The following is a 22,326-nucleotide window of genomic DNA, read 5'->3' as shown; positions in this document are numbered from 1 at the left end:
AGGATGCCAGCTGCATGCATCCTCTCTTCTCAGGATCACATGGCAACTCCTCTTTACTACATTTCCCAGAATCCTCCTTCTCTCCTAGTCCCGCCTATCTTGCTTCCTATTGGCCAACAGTGTTTTATTCATTAACCAGTAAGAGAGACATATACACAGAAGGACCTCCCCCAACAGATTGCACTTACAAAAAGAGGACCGTCAGAGAGAAGCATAGTGTAAGCTACTAGTCAACCTCATGATTACAAGACTCTGGACCAGAAACCAAGCAAACAAAGACTCACTTCTTCCCAGAATAGACCTAGATGTAACTTAAAGGTATTAGCTGCTCACTGAAGGCAATCAGAAAGGCTGCCTAGTGTATGATTCCCACCTGTGACATCTTGGGAACCCATGACTTACAGTTTTGTAAAAAGATCAAAGGTCACGAGACATTTGTGGGGAGAAAAGATATATATGGAACACAGAATTTTACAACAGTGACATTGTTCTCTGTGATAGTATAACACTAGGCACTCATGGCTGCATATTTGTTAACCCTGGATATTGTATAAGAAAGGAGTGAAGCTCATGTAAAGCATTGGCTTTAGCTAGTAATAATTATCAGCATGGACTCATTAGTTACAACAGATGGATCATATTTATGAAAGATTTGCTAATATTAGAAGTGATGAGGGGGTATGTTGTAAACTTTCTCTAAGGTCAAATATCTCTGACGTACATCTCTTGGCTTTTGCAAAGCTATCTTTAATATTAATAATTGAAATAACATGAGCACACACTATTTCTGTTATCAGTGATGATGAGGTCTTGGAAAGTTTAGCAGCATGCCATTGTGGAGTACACTGAGAGGTCAAAAAAGGATGCTACAACAGTTAAGTAGAGAAGTCTGAAATGTCAACATCTGTCTCTGAACACCTGCTTCAAATGTGGAACTCTTGGATCTATGCTTTCAAGGATCCATGAGAATCATTAAGTCTGGGACAAAGAGGACTTAAAAAGAGGAAGAAACCAAAAAATAAAATCACTATGTCCTTGGTAAGGTTCAAGAGCAGCCTGGTGTGTGTGTGTGTGTGTGTGTGTGTGTGTGTGTGTGTGTGTGTGTGTGTGTGTGTGTTACATGCACCATGTATTTATGTATTTGTAAGGAGTTTGGAGGTTCTTTGGTGTCCTTCCTTGGGCATTGCTTACCTTTTTGAGATACAGGTTGGCTGACTAGTGAATTTGTGAAACCTAGAAATCCCTCTGTCTCTGCATCTTCGGCCTGAGGATTACAGTCATGTACCACCTTCCCTGGCTTTTTATGTGGGTGCTGTGTATCAAACTCAGGTGACAGTGAGAGCACTTTAGTGAAAATCTGAAATCCCTGACAGCCTCGATTCTAGTAGGTTCCTTCTTCTACCAACCAGTGAGATGGATTCCTTTCTCCCTGTCCTCCCCCTCTGTGTGCACTTTCCTGATAGCCGAGCTTAGCTATGCCTAGGCTAAACTTCTCTGGGAAACTGTCCTGTCTGGTGAAATGTTCTCACCAGCCTCTAATCAGCAGTATGGGAGTGAACTCAGTGCCAGTAGATAAATAAGTCTATTTATTTTCATTTTAGTTACCCATTTCATTTTTTATTACTGTGCATAAACAAGCATTGGATAGAGAAGCACATATGCAGATTTGTTTTAATCCCCCAGTTCCTGTCTGCTGGCTGCTATTCCTGAAATTGTTTGGCCCACAGTACCAACTGCCTCTGAGCTCCCAGCCAGAAGAGCAGAGAGAGCAACTGCTGGTTAGAGAGGGCAACACTGTGCTGGGGGCCCAACTTTCTGAGTTGTGTGGCTGCCCTGGTCTTCCCATCTTTGGCACTGATGGATTGAGTCATTGTTTTTGGCAGTGCAGTGTTTTCTGCCTGGGGCTCTGGGCAGAAAGCTGTTTTAGTCAGACGCTATGTACCATGCCATGTTGGCAATTCTGTGTTTTCAGCGTTTTAGTCAATGCAAAGGGTAAGAGAAATTGTAATTGAGGCTGCTTGTCTATAAATCATGCCACAGACAGTGAGCACGTCCAAACATTGGGTCCAATAGAAACTTTTGTCCCTTGCCTGGGGATGAGAAGGGGAGAGGGTTGTGAGAAAATAGTCAAAGGCATCTCTGTGGCTACTGAGCATTGCAGTGGGGTGGAAATAGAAAATGCATTCTAAGTTTCCTGGCCAAATAATGAACTCTAGATGAAAATCGGGTAGTAGAGAAATGCATAGCAAGAAGTTATCAAACCATGTAATCCAGTTGGAAAGGGAAGGGCCACTGGCAAGCAAAGGAGTTCCAATAACTGACCCACTCTCCCTTTTCCCAGAGTGATTACTTTTATCCTGGTAATTTGCCTTTGTCATGAGAACACTGTAGTTTAGTATTCTTGGTGCAAAACTGTTACAAGTAAAAGAAAAAAAAAACTAAAACAAGATAGTGGAAGGACTCATCCTCTGCAAGTCATGCATACTGCATATGCTAAATACCTTCCAACCAAATGACACTCTGGGGCAGGGAATATTTGTGACTCTGTGAGTATGTAACCCGTCTGCTCTTCCTGAAAGGGTTGTGCACACTTTCTAGTCTTGTATCTGCATGAGCTGGGACTCCAAGTAGGCTTTGATGTCCTTTGAGTGGCCAATATCATTGGCATCCATTGGCTGAGCCAAAGCTGTAAGTCACCAGCCAGAGGGGACTCCAGAGTTGATCTAATGGGCCTTCCCAATCACAAAGCACAACGATTACATGAAACTGAGATGGGAGAGAGGGCAGGGAAATGGAGTACCTTGGGTCTTTGGTCTACCTATGTTTTGTGAATTCTGCTTTGTTAGCTGGTGCATGGGGAGTGCTTAAAAACCCAAGTCTCTACTTGTTTTTCTCATAAAGAGCCACTGGAAATGTATTCTCACTCTAGACACTGTCCAGAGAAGTGGCAGGGAAGCCATGCATGGAAATACCTGTGCAACAGCATCTCCTTAGAGATGCTTGCAAGTGGAGCTTTCAAACAAAAGGTGCAATGAAATGGGCCCTGTGAGTGTGGTGAATAACAACACTCAGAGCTATTGCAGGGCCAAGGACCCTTGCTTTGTGAGCACAACAGTCTTACCATTTTTAAAAATGTTTTCTTTATTTATTTCCCTTTTGAATTTCTAAAGGAAATTCTTTTTGAACATGTTTGCCTCTAATGGCTGTACTGAGGGGACTGAGGGATACTGAGGAGACTGAGGGAAAAGAATGTGTTTCATTTTTCAGTTCTGTCTCTTTCAGTGCTGGGACCAGAGACAAAGGTAGCAACAAACTCATAGGGAAAACAATTGCCCTGCTTTCAACAGAGGTATTTCTCAGGAGGGCTATTTGTTTTCTTTGCTCAAACCTTGGAGGTATGTGTGCTTTGTTTGTGGCGGAAATTCCCTTGTGAAATGGCTTTTAGCATTGTTGGCATCACTCTTGGTTTCACTTTGACCAAAAGACAGGCGCAAAGGGAGTGGAGTTCTGTAGGTGGGAGGAGAGTCAGCTCGTGAAGGGCCTCACAGGCTAGGCTTCCCTATCCTGCCCTTAGTGTGTTGGTGGGTATTGACCTACCTGGTTAGGTCTCTTCTAAGCTGTTTTCCCGAGGTAGTTCTAGGAGCCCCTGAGGTACCTAAGCTAAAAGCATTTGTGTTTCCAAAGCCAGAACAGCCATGCTGCTTAGGTTTAGAAATTGGAGACTTGTGAAAGAAGTGGAAAGTTTTTGAATTTCACTCCAGAATTATTTACCTGAAGCCCTGAGCATTTTTGACAGTTTGTATCAACATTTCCTCTTTTAATAAGCCACCTGTGTCTTTGTCCCCATCCCCCAAACAAAAAAGAGTTCAAACTGCTCCTGGGAGGCAGTGTGTTTCTGCCTTATCTTCAGGACCCAGCAGAGTCCACTTGATAGGTAATTTATAAATTCTGGTTGAGACAGGATATTTCTCTATAATTCCTTTCTCAGTAACATATACTCCCAGCACCTGAAGAATAAGCTAATGCATATTTTTGTATGTGCATGGGTTGCGTGTGTTCATGTGTATGAGTATGAGCCTAAGTGTGTCACAGTGCTCATATGGAGGACAGAGGTGTCACTACTTGCCTACCCCTTGTTTGAGACTGGTTTTCTTTGCTGTAGGCTGCTGTATATGCCAGGGTACCTGGCCCATTGGCTTCTGGGGATTCTTCTGTCTTTGCTTTGTATCTCACAGGAACCCTGGGATTATGTATTCTCATTTCCACCTATGTCTTTCTGTAGATTCTAGGCTTCTACAGTTGGGTCCTCATTCTTGTACAGCCTGTGCTAACCCACAGAGCTGGCTGCTCAGCTCTTAATGTGCATGCAGACTCTGTTCCAGCTCAGAATTGGATTAAAGTAAGCGATGCAACTTTCTGCGGTCTTCAAGTCTTAAAGTCATCCGTGTGTTGTCTGTTTCTATCAAATCTATCCTCAGTGCAACAGTCCTCCCTGCTTGTATTTTAAGACATAGCCGAAGTGGTCAGTTCTCTTTTCTCCCCCCACTACCATGTTAATGAGATCCAAACTTCCTAACACTCATGACTTCTGTATTTCTCTCATACCTCACAGCTATGCTGTTATCTGGGACTACTGGCAATTCCCACAGTGCTTCAGAGTCGATTCTGGAGCCTATCTTAGGCATTCGGGTACATGCTACAACCCCTCTTCCTGACTGCAGGCAGGCATTGCTGCTCCTGTCCCTGTGAGGCTCACAGTCCCCCTACTTTCTGTTCTTAGAGAGCCATCAGTGATCCTTGTGCTTCATCAACATCACACAGCCTTCTCCCAGAATAGATCTCAGGAGATTCGGCCCTGTCGGACTCTGAGGCTCACTCCTGGCTTTTCCTCTTCATTTATTTACTTGTATGTGCCCTACTGGTCTCATATGTGCAACACAGAAGTGCCCACTTAGGGCTGGCCCCCTTGTTACACTTTCCTTCCGGTGGCTCTTTGACTCAGTTGCCGTCACTGTCACCCTTCATTTCACCCCCGTTTCTGCCCCGTGACCTCCTCAGAGAGGTCTGCCCTGGCCACCTCAACAAGTTCCTCTTAAGCACTATGCCCTTATCCTGCTCCAGTAGTCTCGACCCTTCCTGCAAGACATTCCATAGCTGATCCTCATTATCATAGATGCTGTATCTGTCAGTTTGCTGACTTGCTGAAACATACTTGTAAGTCCCAGAAGTCATGGGCATCAACAGACCATGAGGAAATTATGAGTCACCTGATGTTCAGATTTCCCACGGAGGCTCAACAAGGGACACTCTGATTCCTTGTCTCTGCTCTCCAGCTGCAAACAGTATCCTCACCGCAGTCTATTTTGAACCACATTTTTCACGTTTATGCTCTTGGAAATGGTTTTGTACTTAAAGTGATCCTCAGGCCTGGTGCAGAGGGGCTGTGTGATGTTGCAAAGCACGGGAAGGCTGTGATGTGCTCTGTGAAGTAAATGGGTGTGCTGCATTGTCTTCCCCGAAGCCTATAGGACTGTTTGCCACAAGTTCAATGCCTGTGAATCAACATAGAAGGTGAGGCAAGGCGTCTTTAAGTGGAAACACGCCTGAAACAAGGCCGTTCACTTATTGTTTGATGAAAATGTTGTTTCTACAGACTCACAGAGGCTTAATCCAGCATTTCTTTTAGAAGCAGTGCCTTAACATTTATTGTATTACATCAGCATTCACAACAACTTTGCAGAGTGCGACTAATAAAGCTAGCAAAAATCAACTGTGTGCAGATATGTGGTTATGGCTATAAAAATACACATTTGCTTATAGCCCATTTTTCTGCTACCATGTAAACTTCCTGAAACTAGTGATCAGGCCTGTTTCCCAGAAGCCTCCAATGTAGCCACGAAATTCTTATGGAAAAGCTACAAAATAACAACTCCCCCTTTAAGGGATTTTCATTTCATTATGATAATAACCCCAGCTGGCCATGGCCCTTTGCTGGAGGGATTGCAACCACCTTGACCTGGCTCAACAAAGCTCACACAGTCCTTTTACTCAGAAGCTGTGTTCATGTGTGCCTGCATGAATCCTGGAGTGTAATCTTTGAGCACATAGACCATGAACACAAAGTTAGGTTTGAACATGACCTCTATGCCCTCTTTGGATAGTAGAAAAAGTGGCTTAGTCTTCTCTTATGATTTAGTGTTTGTTTCATAAAACAGAGACAACTAGCGGTCCTCTAATCATGGCTGGGAAGGTTATGAGATGATACACCACACTGGACCCAGTGCCTGGCACCATGTGAGTGTTTCCTCTACATATGTTCTTTATTTTACTCTGTGCTTTACTACCCAGTCTTGGAAATAAGGTCAAGTGGATATGAAACCAAGCCAGGCAGCACCCCAGAACCCTTAAGCACTATTAAAGATGAGCACAGCATAGCAGTGGATGGCCAAAGTCTCTATTGCAAATATTTTACAGTTGAATCGCCAGTGATCTCTGCTACAACCCATCTCTAGATGAAGATGTCTGGAAGTGTTTTTAATCAAATTTCCTTCACAAAGTCAATTAATGGGACAAAGTTTGGTGACCTTTCTTTATATCAGTGACACTAAACTTTTCCTCCATAGTTCTACAACCCAGGGACTAGAAAAACACTTGTACCCAGGTAGTCTATTCTTTAAAAAGTCTGGATTTCACTTTTAATCAATTAATTTACTTATTTTAGGGGGCTAAGACATCATTGTTGCTGGAAATTTCAGGAGACTCAGAATTGGGAGCCACTGATGAGTCATTAGAGTCTCCAGCAGTAGATGCACATAGCAGACACAGTCTTCCCACCTCCACCTCATTTTAGCATCCAGGGACCAGCACCCTTAGAAGGCAGCATGCAGATATTGCTAACCCTCGGTGTCTTATGCACAGAGCCAGTAACTGTTGCTTTTAGAGAGAAGCCTAATTATCTGTGTAATAAATGGGCTGTGCTGTTAAGGCATAAAGCCCAGCTGTTGCTCTTGGTTTTAGCTGAGGCTGTATTTTTGCTGTCTCTTCACATTCCAGTGGTGCCAGCTGAGCAGAATGGTCTCCAGTGGGGCAGACATTCCAACTCTGGGCCCGGAGCCCTATGACAGAGGTGGAAAAAGGTCCTCAGGCCTCAGAGGTCTTCAATTCACACTCCTGCCTTTGATTCTTGTGCAGTGGTTCTCAGCCTGTGTGTTGCTACGCTCTTTGTAGTGTCAATTGGCCCTTTCACAGGGGTCACCAAAGAGCATCTGAAAACAGAGATATTTACATTACAATTCATAACAGTAGCAAAATCACAGCCATTAAGTAGTTTTGGAAGTAACATTTTGGTTGGAGGTTATTACAACATGAGCTGTGTTTCAGAGTCACAGCGTGAGGAAGGTTGAGAACCACTGCCCTAGTGGGTCCTACAAGAAAGTGTGTGATCATCTCAACTCTAAGTACTCCAGATACTCAGTTGCACTTGTCCATCTGGGATGACTTAAGCTTTTTCAGAAATCTTTAAACTTCCTCAAGAATTATCTAGAACAAATTCTCTTAGGTAACCCATCAGCATTGAGAGTTTGTTAAATTGCCAATGTCTAGGCCCCAGGTCTGACCCTCTGAGTTTGAATGAAGGAAGTGTTTGAGTTACTCATTGTTCATGAAGAACCTGGGGTACTCTCCAGTTCAGGAGCTGCGATTCTGGAGCAAGCCTTTCATCTTACTTACATAAGAAAACATAGGGAGTTACAGTCCTTTTCCAGGGCTGTGGAGAGAGCTTAGTTAGTGAAATACCTGCCTTACAAGTGTGTGAACCGGCGTTTGATTCCCCAGAACAAATGTGAAAAAGACAGGTGTGAAATCTAAGAAGGGAGAAGCCCTGGATCCAGGCAGGGAGAGACCCTGCCTCAGAAAAGAAAATCAAGGTGGACGGCACCTAAGAAACAACCTGCAAGGTTGATCTTTGACCTTTATAAGTCCATGCACATGTGTATGGACACCCACACGTAAATGTGCCCCTGCACACAGGTACAGTCTTACACACAGAAACAGACACGCATGCCCCCCCCCACATACACACACGGAGAGAGGGGGAGGCACACTACCTGAAAACAGCACAGCTGGTTGATTAATGCAGCTGGAACTTCAACGCAGGTCAGTCAGTGTATCAACTCACTAACACTTTAACACACTCATCCTTGTTCACAACTCCGAAGGTTGGCTGGATGATTTTTCTGGTCTCACTTGGATTTGCTCACAGGTCTGGGATGTCTTCTACCCACTCCTTCCCTCCAACAGAATAGCCTACATGTGCTTACCTGGCAGTGCTAACATCCCAAGCATCGTGCTTGTCCACTACTCTGGGAAACTGCACAGAGCTTGGGCAGTGCTGCTCACAGTGCAGTCTGGAGCCAAACCAAGGAACAAAGGCAACCTGAGGAAGTAATTCTAGATCCCCCTAGGAGACTTTAAAAACCCCTTGACAAAGACAGGACTTGGTTACAGGGAGGATAGATGTACCCACAGCTGCCTCACAGTCTTGGGCTCTCCTCAGCATGCAGGCTCCTTTCTTTTGAAAACATCTTTCACAAATGTTAAGGAAACAATAGTAGCGCATACCTCCTGGGCTATTTCTATGCCGAAGATTATTGCTCTTGGATGAAGGATCAAACATCCACATACCTACCTGAAGGGACCTGGGAACTCATCAAGTTTAAACCTCACCTGACACTTTAATTTCCTGATAATATCGCCTTAATCAAAGTGTTCATCCATCTTCTGCTTTGATGTACCACAGAACTCTCAGGAGAACCTGCTGAGATGTGAAGGAGCTCCTCCTGGCCGCAGAGAGCTCTTATCATAGAATATTACTTCTCACAGAAAGCCAACATTGGCTTCAATCTAAATGGCAGTTTTGGTCTTACTTCTGCCATTTGATACTGTGCGGAAGAAAGTTTGGCTACTGCCCACCCAGATCAACCTTTTTACAAATTCAAGAACCACTGTCTGTCTCCTTACTAGCTGGTCAGTTTTATGTCCCATGTGTCTACAGTTTCACTCTCAGGGTGAACTTCTGAGCTCTTTTAATGTTTGCTTTCTTCTTTTTTTTCTCCCATTTTTTAATTTAAATTAGAAACAAGATTGTTTTATACATCAATCCCAGTTCCCTCTCCCACCCTCTCCTCACCACCCCCTCCCAACACCCTATCTTCCCATGCCATTTCTGCTCCCCAGGGAGGGTGAGGCCTTCCATGGGGATTCTTCAGAGTCTGTCCTATCCTTTGGGATAGGGCCTAGGCCCTCCCCTGTGTATCTAGACTGAGGGAGTATCCCTCTATATGAAATGGGCTCCCAAAGTCTATTCCTATGCTACAGATAAGTACTGATCTACTACAGGAGGCCCCATAGGTTTCCCAGGCCTCCTCATTGACACCTACATTCATGGGATCTGGATTAGTTCCATGCTCATTTCTCAGTGATCAGTCTGGGAACCAAGAGCACCCCCTTATTCAGGTCAGCTGTTTCTGTGGGTTTCACCAGCCTGGTCTTGACCCCTTTGCTCATCACTCTTCCTTCTCTGCAACTTTATTCTAGTTCAGTTCAGTGTTTAGCTGTGGGTGTCTGTTTCTAATTCCATCAGCTGCTGGATGAAGGCTCTAGGATAGCATATAAGTTAGTCATCAATCTCATTATCAGGGGAGGGCATTTAAGGGGAAAGGGACAAGATCTCTTGAGCAAATTGGGAGCATGGTGGAGGGGAGAGGGATCTAGGAGAATGAGAAGGGGAGAAGAGGAGGGATGAGGAGGACATGAAGAAGCAGGAAGGTTGTGTAGGGGGAAGAATAGAGGAGAGCAAAATAAGAGATACCATCAGAGAGGGAGCCATTATAGGTGTAAAGAGAAATCTGGCACTAGGGAAATGTCCAGAGATCTACAAGGATGACATCAACTAACCATCTAAGCAACAGTGTTTGCTTTCTTAACCCCTCACTCATTCCTAATAGTGGCTCTGGGTACTATGTATGTCATTTGGAGCCAGAGTTTCTAGAATTGTCCTTGGGAATCTTGACCAAATTTATAATATGATGGAACTTTGATGTCCCCCTTCAGGAGATGTGGAGAGAAAACAACATTACACAGATTATATAGTGTCAGATAATCTAGGTGACATATGCCGAAAGGTGGTCCCAGGACATATGCTTGATGCAGGTGTGCAGGGATGCAGGGCTTCAGGAGTATAGGGGTGCAGGGATGCAGGGTTCTTTCTGTCCTTTGTTTTACTTCTGAATGAATGACTTTGTTTGGGTCAGTGCTGCTGCCCAGGGCCATGTCTATATCTGTGGCCCTACTGCAGCTGAGGTCTATGCTAATATCCATGGTCTATGTTGCCACCAAAGACCATGTGAATATCCCAGGTCTGTGCTGCAGCCTGAAATCCTGTTGATGTCCTTGGCCTGTGCATCCTCCAAGGGCTACGATAGTGTTTGTGGCCCATGCAGTGACAGGGCCATGTTGATATCCATGGTCTGTATGACCACTGGAGACCATGCTGAGATCTGTGGCATGTGTTGACATTGGAGACCGTGTGGATGTCCATGGTCCATGCTGTCACCAGAAACCATGTAGAAGTGGATAATCCATGCTCCCCTGACTGTAGAGGACAAGGAAGCTACCTTTGTCATGCTACTGATGACTGCAGACTCACAGTTGAGAAGGAGGAGCATAGAAGGCTTCTGTGACAACCACTACCCTCACCCCATCCCATACTCCCCCCAAAAGTGACAGCCTAGACAGAAAGCCATTGAAGAGAATTCTTAAAAATTGTGATAAGGATGCCAAAGTGTAGCTCTCCACAGTTGAGGGCTCCAGGTGAAAGTGCAGGTGGAGAAGGACTCCGTTTTCTTTAAGGGGCTGGCCACAGGGAGTTTGAGCATGTTCTGGTGAGGATATAGACAACATAATTTGCACATTTTAAATTTTATTTGTTTTCCTCTTTTTGTGAGGGGAGGACCCAAGAGTGGGGCAGGGCATACCTAGGAGGACTTGAAGTGAGTGTGCTCAGAGTTAACATGTGAAGTTCCCAAATAATCCATAAAATTATGAAAAAATGACTTTGGAATACATACTAAATTCCTTATGTTTAGGAATGAAAAATAAGTATCACAAATAAAATATAGGCAGGAGTACATGCATTTTACAGAGAGTAGTATGTGGGGGACACATGGGAGCAGTTGGAGAGAGGGAAGGGGGAATGATGTAATTATAGTCTAAATTTCAAAAATATTTTAAAAATCAAATAATTTTGTGTTTAAATGAACTTACGTTTTTGATCCTTAGCACTCGAGATGCTTGTATTTCCACAGAGACTCATGCTTCCTCTCACAAGAGCAGTGGCATCTTCATTTCTTCTGAATTGAAGGTGGCTGTTATTGTTTTGATAGAAATATTGATTTAAATTAAACATTATCTAAAACTTAAGTTCTTCTCAGCATATAAGTAGATAGCTCTCAGCCTCTGAGAAGCTTGGAATATCTGAACTTGGAATAGAGTTTAAGGCAAATTGGAAAGTGTCACAGGCAGAAGGCCCATGTTAACAATGGTGTGGGATATGAAGCCAAAGCCGTTGAGGAAAGAGGAAACACGGGTGAAAGGTGGGAAGGAGAATGTGACTCACACCAGTACAGTCATCCTGCCTTCCTGAGAAATAAGTCTTTTTGCTCAAAGGCTATGGCTTAATATGAGGCATTTCTGAATCGTGATGTGGAGACATGAATAGACTCTGATTGCAGAGGGAAATGGTCAAGGGAATAGGACTGTGGAGACAAAAGAATGGATTTTAGTAAATACTACATAAATTGTTTGCAAGATTGTCTTACATGACTATTAGCCTAGAAAATACTCCTCAGCATAAAGAGGATGGAATGAATGTGAAAATGATTTGTAAATAAAGGCACTAGCTATAAACTTAAGATACAATGTCAGCCATTCACAGCTTGCTCAAATGGGCTATTATTCCTGTGAGGTTATATGAACTTTTCTTGTTTTTTTTTTTTCTTTTTTTAACCTCAAGCAACTAACAAAAAGGTCAGCACAGTTTAGTAAAATGAACATTGAGCTAGAGTTGGGCCCTGGGTTTTGAATTTTACATCACAACTAAGTGTGTCATTGTGCAGGTCAGCCAGGTTCTCTGATACAGCACCCATGTGTCAAAGCACCTGTCTGGATCATCTCCAGAGCGTCTTACAGGTGTTAAAAATGATGAGTTTCTGGTCCTACATGGCTGGCTGACTGGATGTAGCTTCTGGGAGAATTTGAAGAACTCAAAATCATAGATGGGATTTTTCTCCTCTAGTATCGTGTGCTATACTTAGAATGATAGTCTGAAGCATACGTATCTAGACATGATACCCAGTCCCTAGTTATTCTTCTGCAAAGTAGTGCATGAAAAATATTCCTCTGTGGGGGAGGAACTGAAATAGGTGTGCCATAGGTGTAGAATAATTTTCTAGATGATCCGGGTCACTTGAAGATTTGTGGAGAATTTTACTGTTGATTCTAAGTACATACATATTTTAGAATCGACTGCAAAACATGCTCAGAATTTTTAGGTTGAGCATTAGAGACATGGCATATTTGCCCTTTCAAACAGCTCAAGGTCAAACCACAGATTTGCTCTGAAACACTTGATGCCCTTTGACTTTTACTTATGCTTTGACAGGAAGCTTTGAGAAGTATTGAGTATGAAGTTGTTTGCTTTATTCATAGGATACCTTGCCACCACCATACACCCCCAGCTTCTTTCGATGGTAAACTTTATGAAGTTTACCTCTAAAAGCATTTCCTTGACTTTAGAATTGTAACTTGATTTTTTAGGTAAATGATAAATATTTGCGTGCTCACCCCCCCCCACACACACACCCTGTTTTAGTCTCTTTACTCCATAAGCCAATCTTCAAGTCTCTTAAACCCTTACAACATATTTTGGTAATGGTATCTCCTTCCCTTCCTCATGAATTCTTTAGATCACCTCCTTTGAAACTCCTTACATCTCTGCTTTATCTTATTGGATCAATGCATGATGATTTGGGCCAAGGGGACTGTACTCTTGGAGGGGATGACATCACCTTTCTCTTTTATTTCCAGCATCACTCCTAGTGATCAGAATGTTTTATCTTGGTTATCTACAAGATTGAAGTGAAACTTACACTTTAGGCTAAAACCTCCTCATCCATGATGCCTCACTCGGCTTTGAGCCATCCCAGAGGGGAAAACTGAGCATGGCTTCTCTGTCTTCTTGAGTCTTTTGCTCAGCACCTACCCAATAGCACATCTAGTTTTTTACTTTCTAAGGATATAGGAACATTATGTTACTCATAAGATTCATCACACATGGAACTGTATGGTTTTGAGCCTAACATATACTAGATATTCAGATAATACTAAATAGGTTGGTGAATAAAATGCTCTCAATTCACCAACAGTAGGTGATACTTTAATTTGGTTCTAAGATTCCCAGTTAACTCAGTCAATAGTTCCAATGTTAAAGAACAATATACATAATTAAAGAGAATGAATTTTGTAAGCTAGAGACTTAGCAATTGGATAAAAGGAATTTTGTTGGGGAGATAGTCAGACAAAATATGAGACACTCAATTAAATTTGAATTTCAAATACCAAAGTGTATATCAAATATTTCATGAGACACACATGAAGTGTTGCTAATATTATTTTTTCTAAAATTTGAATTAATTGATAATTGCATATTTTATTTTTTAAAATCTAGCAACCATATTTCTTGAGGCTAGTATACAGGGACAATCAGACTAGTGGCGTCCCAGGCAGCATCTTGTCATCTGGGGTCAAATCATATCTTGTCTCCACTGAATTATTTTAGATGTTTGCATTTTTTCAAAAACTATTATTAAATGAAGATTTCAGAGGAGAAAATCTGAGATTTTAGGCTCCCTTGAAACACAATCAAACCTAGTGATACTGGATCAAGTCTCTTTCCTATGAAGTGCAGCTAAGCCCAGTCAGTGTTGGATGGGGCTTTCTCCCTGTGGGTTCCTGCTCCTTACCAGTGTTGCAGATGAAATGCTATCTGCCAACTGTCATCACATTTAGCCCCAGCTTCCCCTAACATTGAGAGGAAAGAGAAACCCTTTCTGAACGTTCGTCTCTATCAAAAGCAGGAAAACAGAAGGTAGCCCAGAGGGCCAATTGTTTCAATAAAAATGAGAAAATCTTCCTCTGCAGTAAGCAAAGAATTTTTTTTTCTTTGAGTGAAGAGCCAGCAAGATGAGCCCGTGTCTAACAAGTACAAATAACAACACTGTTCTCTCATAATCCTCAAGCTCTTTACTGTGGGATACAGGGTCTTGTAGTTCTTCATCTTCATTTGAATGCAAGATCCTTTGATTCATTTTATTTACAGATGCACCCCCAATCAAAACTTAATGGTTGGCTTTCAATTGATGTGTGATTTCTATTTGTTTAAAGAGTGAATAGAAGAAGTCATCAGAGTGAAAGATTAAAAAAAAATAACATTCCCTCTGTAGAGAGACAGGGCTAAGGGAACAGCATACGCTTCTTTTAGATAGATGTCTTCTTGGGGAAACCCTCTGTCTCCCATGGGCTGAGAACAAAGACTGAAGTGCATTCTCTGAAACTTGTGTGTGTGTGTTTGGGGGGGGGGTGTTGGATGGCGTTTGTCCTCACTGATAATGAAACCAGAGATTCTTTAGAGACTGTTGGAGACTGCAACTAGAGGTACATGTTGGCAATGACTTTCTAGAACTGTGTGGTCCTGAATTCTCTGATTTCTTGCAAACATTGTTGCAATCTGGGAGTTCTCCATGCAGCCCCATATTGACCAGCCAAATACTCCCATACTCACCTCTGTGCCACCAAAGAAAAATAGGCAAAGAGCCCCTCCCCTGTGTGTGTGTGTGTGTGTGTGTGTGTGTGTGTGTGTGTGTGTGTGTGTGTGTGTGTGTGTTAATAGGAATGGAAACCATGGTCTTGTGCATTTTACCGAATTCCCCTACCACTGAGCTACACACCTGGTTTGGTCAATTTATTTCAGAGACAATTATTTTTGGGAGTACAAGTCTCATGAGTATAGGTCACCTGTAGTCCTTTGTGAGCATTTAAACATCAAGTACAGACTTCCTATAAGCGAGAACTTTTATACAGCTGTATTCTAATCCACCCTTTCCTTCTAAGTTTTCTGAAGGGAAGCTGGCCTGACATCAAATAAAGAATATTCCGATGCCTCTGGTGACTCGTTATTTCCATGTAATTATTATGAATCCACCATTCTTAGAAAATATCTTTGGGTCACAGGTTTTTTGAAAATCCGTGGGGCAGATGAATGTAATAGATGAGTACAGTCACAGAGACAGCAATCGGGCTGGCTCTAAACCAGACATCTGACCCTATAACTAATGGCTGAGTGGAAACAAGGCCTCAGTAGAGAGATGCATCAAAGCATGTGATCACGCTCACTTTCCAGCTGTCTGCTGCCTTGGTATGTGATGCCTGCAGTTCTTTCCTAGAACTGATACAACAAAATACCACAAACTGCTAGATTAGAACACCAGAAACTTATGGTCTTGTGTTTCTGGAGGGTAGAATTCTAAAGTCAAGACTTTGGGAGAATTCCAAACCTATGGAGGAGTCTTCCCCTGCCTTTCCCTTTGCTTGTATCTAGTGATTTGTCAGCTCACAGAGGCAACACTTGGCATTCAGTTGCTTCTTTCTGACCCTCTGTCTTCATGTGACAATTCCTCTTTGTGTCTTTCCATTGTCCTCCATGTGTTCCTGTCTTTCCCCATAGGTGGACACAAGTCACATGGATTAGTGGCTACCCTTCTGATCTCAACTTTGCCTCAGTGGATCTGCAAAGATCCTATTTGTACATGAAATAACCTCTTTAAACACTGGAAATGGAGGACTTCATTATATCTCCCTGTCAGCTTATAGCAATGCCTGATACTTTAGCCATCTCACATGATTTTATTGAATTTAAATTCCAGATATAACCTGTTGCTCTCCCTACAGAATATTCTATTGATTAAATTGCCTCTTTAGTCCATCAGCTGTTAGATGCCTTTCCCTGGCAGGAGGATGTAATTAGGAAACTAATAACTGAATCAATAAGGAAAAGAGCTTCTTCTTCCATATTTCCAGCTGTTCTGATGGCTATTTCTGAATCTCGTGTGTGTGTGTGTGTGTGTGTGTGTGTGTGTGTGTGTGTGTGTGTGTGTTGTTTTGTTGTAGTTGCTGTTATTATTGTTATTATGTGCTTGTTAGGAAAGCTGAAACCATTTTATCATTCATTTGTATATAGGAAAAGGAGAAAATTTAATTTGATTTCTGGTGATGCCTAGTGATGATGCCATTGTCAGATAAGAGGTAGCATGAAGAGAGATATAGAACAGAATACAAAGACTTGGTTGAGATAGTAAGGGTATTGACTGTGATTACTTTCTTGCCAGAATCACACATTGCTAGGGTGGGGGGTGATCTTATATACTAATGCATGGTTGGAAATATGCCCAGTAAATTATTAATACACTGCTGGACTTTTGGGGATGAATCCCACCATAGAAAGGGAGTCCTATGACTTCACAGGGAATTTGCAGTAAGGACAGTGACTATTCATAAAGCAGATTCTTCCACCACCCTGCATGTGGGCCTCCTCCATCAGAAAATGATTCTGGTGGGTTAGCTTTGTGATTTGTCAGCTGTGTTCTCACTACATAATTCTGTGGTCTGTAACACCACCACGCATGGCAGTTTATGGTAAATGCTGCCCTGTGGGAAATGTCCTATGATTTTGTCTAGTTCTAGCTACCTCATAAAAAACACCAGCTTTTAATTCTTGTCCTTTTAAGAATAAAAATACTGTAGCATGTCTACTATTATAAAAACCTTTCTGTATAAAATATATGTAAAATATATTGTACTTAAATGATTGCCAAAGTATAATATGTGTCCACAGTAAAATAACTGAATTTGATGGAAATGTTTAACACACACACACACACACACACACACACACACACACACACACAAACACACACACAATTCATTAACCTGTAATTTAGAGATGGCCATTGATCATTGATAATAATTTTAGCCTATTTATTCTAATATGTTTCAAGCTTGTAATAGTTAAATACAGTTTATATTTTTTGTATTTGAATAGTATATCATTATTGTTTTTATAACCTTAATGGTCTTCTTAAACTTCCTTTTTGAAAATCACCATTTCATCCCTATTTGAGTGTTACAGCTTTAATTATAATAGTCATATAGCTTCACAATAAATTTTAAAGTGTAGATGATGCAGGAAGAAAAATCATAGTTTCCCATAGTTTCTCAGACATCGCCATGGCATATGATTCAGGACTTCCACTGGCCGTCATATTTGTCATCTTTGTAACCCTAGCTCTCAGTTCAGTGTCTACAGTATGATAGTTGTTTCACATGCTTTCTGTGAATACATGAATGGGTGTGTGAATAATTAAATGGAGAGGATGAACGAGTCTATGAATGAAGAGGGTGCGAAGACCTAGCTCATGGTAAAACAAAAACAAGTTTCAGACTCAGAAACTACTTTACATTGAGAGGAAAGGTAGCTAAGTCTGGTTCCTTAATGAAAGGCAGCCTGTTCTTTCTGGTCATCCAAATCTGCCCATAGGCAGAAAATTCAATTTAATTTTTTCCCCATCAGTCAAGATGAAGAGCTGAGAAAGCAAAAACAGAGCCAAGGGAGGGGGCCAGTACTGCTCATTCTTTCTGTGGTAGGAAGGTCATATGATGGGAGGAAGTACGCTTCCCTGAAGAATTGGCCCCAGGAAGCACTCTCCTGACAACAGGATCCTCCATGGTAAAGGGACTGATAACCTCCCTGAAGGGTAGAGTCTCCAGCATGTCACAGTGAACCTCTTGTTTTTTTCCTGGCTTGTCAAGAGAGAAAGACACAACACAGTCATCTCTTTGCTGCAACTAGATGCAAGCCTGACAAAGGATTAGTTTATCCTAATTTCTATATATTAGTTGTACTAATTCCTATTAGTACAGTTCTGACACTGATTCAGGAGCCTCCTAAATTAGTTAGGAAATATGTGTCTCCAGTCTGATCATCTGACCCACAGATAACAGCCATGGGAAGGAAATAAGTTATTTCTTGAAGTCCTACTTAGAAAACTCAACTCTTACAATAAAGTTTATTGATAACTTCTTCCCAAATACTGGTCTGGTCCTCACAAAACCTCTTTATCTCATCTCATGTATAAAAATAGATACAGCATAGAAACAAAAGAAAGTAGATATGGGCAAATTGATGAAAAGATAGATCAGAAGATAGGTGGGCAGAAAGAGACTGCCTCTTTATTCAGGAACAGCCATCATGCCCCTTCCTCAATCTAAGAGTATTTCAATAAGCCAAGTGCAGGATATTGGTCATTTTGATGCCTTTACTCTTGCTCTTTTCTCTACTTCATAAATCTCTGTCAAACTTCCTACCTACTCATGCTAGTTGTCTGTAAAGGACCAGCTGAAGATTTATTTCTTCAGGAAATCTCACTGGTCCATTTCTACATCTGTCAATACTTCAGGTCTCTCCATCTTTCCATGTGAGCACATGTGGGAGGGTATGGAAGGGGATGTTCAGTACCAATTTACCCTAACACACTGCACACCTGCATGTATTCTCAAAAGAGTTACAGTTTTGATTCCTGAAGAATTCGATATGAGGAACAGGAAATCAAGGTCCAAAAGATGTCACTGATTTAGGGAATCTTAGGCTGGCTTCAAATAATATTTGAGAGTAGACGGCCACCAGAGACCAGGAGGTGGGGTGGGGGGAATCTAACCAAAGGGATACATTTACCTGGACAGGAAGAGTATGCTCTAGTGATGTTTCCTAGCACAGTTATATAATAAATGTGTTCTGTGTCTCATCATTTCTAGAAAAGTAGAGTTTAAGTGTTTTTACTTTAGAAATGACAACTATGTGATATAATGGATTTATCGAGTATAATTTGATCATCCCACAACCTAAATATACTTAAAAATATCCCATTGCCTCTCATAAATACATAATTTAATAATTATTATTGAATGAAATAGTAAGATTTGCTCTTATATGTCATACAACTTACTAGTTGAAAGTCAGTATTGATATATTCACTAAGCTAATACATAAAGGAGAGTAGAAACAACAGGGACTGTTATGCCTATTTTTCCTATACATTGAATTGGAGACACAGGAATTAGTACTTAGTTGTGTAGGGAGAGCACAGTTTGCATACATGCTGCCAGAACTACTGTAGAGTTGGTGTGGGGTGGCAGAGACAAGGTCAGTAGACTCAGTAGAGATACTCTGGTTTTGTGTGCAATTATGTGCTTCTGCATGGAAAGTTGACACTTCAGATTCAGGATGGAACTGATAGTGTATACCCATTACTATCTTTTAGGGTATTTTGAAAATAAAAGTACATATCAGTAATATCAATTTATATATTTCTATAAATTTATGGAAGTAACTTATTCTATCAGTAGGAAATTATAATTTTTTCATGGTACTACTGATCTATAAATATCAGCCTAATAAAACATAAATTTGGCAAAATCTGAATGCCATAAAGATTTTTAGATTATCATAAGTGATGTGAGGTAATGGACTTGGAGCACAGCCATATAACCTGATAGTCATGTTCTGGGGAGCCCAACCCTACAGCTGAGAGCTAGCAGGGATGCTGTTTGGGGATTTTACTGCACATACTCCTATTTCTGTACATTAAGGGCCACCTGCTTCAGTACTGGATTCCTATGATTTCTCCAACAATAAAATGTTGTGTGCACCCTTTCCCAAATATAACTATCATGACAGACTAGACACCAAATTATTGGAAGGGGAGTTGTACTGGCCATTTGGAAAATTTAAGTTCTGCACCTTTCAACCCAAATTAAACTTCTCCAAGGTTGAGTTTCAGAAAATAGGGCCTGGGTGTTAAGTGCCAGGCAGCCTAAAAATCTCCCACACACAGGTGACTAAAGCATATAAACTCTGCCCTTAGGAAACACAGTCTTTCAGAAGGGGAAGCATGCCAACCACTGATATCATGAGGCAGGTAGTGAGTGCAGAAGTGGAATCATGAATACAATGATTGATCATGTCTGTTTTGATGGATCAGAGAATGGCGGTGAGCAGAGGTTGAAGTCACTAAACAGCACCTAACTTTCACTGAAGCTGTTATGGGTCTGGTATATTTGAAAGCACAATATGGTAGACTTGTTAATCCATCACTTTCATTATTCCTTGTCATTTACATTCAGCTGTGTGGTTTAATTCACTTGTGTGATCAAACGTGACTCATGGTCAGTTTCATACAGGTTGTTGATCCCTTCTCAATATGTTATAAAGAGCAAGATTACACCCATAAAATAAATGGGATCTGACTATACTAGTCAGTCATGAGAGTCTTGATGATTTTTTCCAAAGCTCTGGAGATCATCTAGAATTTTGTTGTCTTCTACAAGTTGCTATATATTGTGGCCTGCCTGTTTCTATTCTTAAATTATTGTCAATGCAATGGATATTTCACCAACGCTTTATGTGTAATGAAGTAATATAAATACAACTAAAATAGATTAATCTGAAGGATGTAATCTGTTTACCTTATGATGAGTGCCAAGTTAAAATAAGAGATGAAAAGAAGAGCTGTGTAGGCTGAAATTGTCACAGAGTTTTGTTTATTTATCTATTTGTTTATTTCTTTATTTTGTGGAGGAGGTCACATTTGTGGTGGCCTTGCTTGGATGAGGATGATTTTCTAAGATAGGTTTATTCTTGCTATCTTGCCAAGGCATGGAGTTGTCATCATCTTAACATTTCTTGTGGCATTAAATAGTTCCATTTCATATTATCTATATTATGTCAAAGTCATAAAGAATTCAAAGAGTACAATGTGTTGCATATATTATTTGCTTAGATAGCTCCAGATGAGCATTTTCACATACACAAGCCTTTCCACTTAAGAGTGCAGAATATGCCTGTTCCTTGTCACCAAATTCTTCAGAGTCCTATATGTGAGGGTCAATCAATAGATTTAAAGCAAAAAAAAATACGAATTGCCTTAAATGTTTTAGCTACAAAGAGACTGTGATGGATATCAGAAAAATATTAATATTCATATCAAAAGCAGCAGTCAGTTAGCAAGAAGTAGATCAAGAAGGCAGCATGATAAGTGAGGCACACTAACTTCCTTGCATTTTTATCTGAGTGAACTGGGTGTCTACTTGGGATGTGCTGGCACTCTGCTGTTGGAATTGGATGGGGAGACACCTGTGTTCATGCTCACTTTTGGCCTGTGACTTATTCTATTTATCCCTTGCTTCACTGTTTTTCAGCTTTATAGCTCAATGGACTTTGGAAGACGATGGCAACTCGTGCATGAGCGCATCACACCCAACAGGTTTTACTGGTAAGCATCTTTGGTACATTCAGCACCCCTTGAATTGAGAAAAAAAAAGAATGAGATAGCAGAGTGGCCCAAGCAATACTGGCCACATTTTGCTCTTGGGGGACAAATGCCTTTGAGCTCTTTGCTGTTCAAAGAGGGTTTATGGACAGCAGCATTAATTTGTTAGAAGTGCAGAGTCTGAGGCCATGTCAGGATTTATGGAATTGGGACACGAATTTTTGGCAGTTCTTGTGTACATTGGCTTTGCAAACACTGAGCTAGAGAAAGCTTATGACCAGGTGCTCTTGGTCAGACATCAAGCTCTCCTCATTTTGGAAATGTACGTATTTTATGGACCTGTGCTGCAAAGCAGTGTTTCCCAAACGTGTCCTGTAAAAACATAATATTTCTATCAAATTCATCTCTTTTCATAGGAATTTCTATGATCAAGTAAGTTTAGGTCATAACTATCCAATGCTGTGTTCCCAGACTTGTGACCAATGCTATGCTCCCAGACTTTTGACCCGTGTTGGGATAGGGAAGACTGAAGGAACTCCTACTGAAGCAGTATGCCAACCTGAAGCCAGGATAGTCTGTTACTTATGTCACCGCTGATAAATACTTGAGCACTCTCTCCATAGGGCATATGTTGTAAAATGTTTCTGTAAGCAAATTCATGTTTTGAACAGAAAATAGCCCCTCCTTCTAATCAGAAAGTGTTTTTATTAGCTAATGTTCTTTTAATCATGCACACTATTTTACCATATTAAAGCAAATTCATTATTCATTTGTCTTATATACACCCCTATAATTGTGAGATTCTCTGATCATGCTTACTTCAGCAGAAATA

The 22,326-nt window shown here is 41.3% G+C and overlaps 1 protein-coding gene across 1 annotated transcript in view; it reads left to right on the top strand.

Annotated features, from left to right (window-relative positions):
- Sorcs3 (sortilin related VPS10 domain containing receptor 3) overlaps window positions 1–22,326 on the top strand; it is a 625,100-nt gene that overhangs the window by 399,733 nt on the left and 203,041 nt on the right. The window contains exon 5 of the mRNA XM_027407465.2: window positions 21,424–21,497. Coding sequence (XP_027263266.2) covers window positions 21,424–21,497 — 74 coding nt within the window. The remainder of the gene's footprint in view (window positions 1–21,423; window positions 21,498–22,326) is intronic.

Source organism: Cricetulus griseus, chromosome 3 (assembly GCF_003668045.3).
Source record: "Cricetulus griseus strain 17A/GY chromosome 3, alternate assembly CriGri-PICRH-1.0, whole genome shotgun sequence".
Taxonomy (NCBI): Eukaryota; Metazoa; Chordata; class Mammalia; order Rodentia; family Cricetidae; genus Cricetulus; species Cricetulus griseus.
The sequence above is the reverse complement of the archived record's forward strand: the minus strand, read 5'-3'. Positions and strand labels throughout refer to the sequence as shown.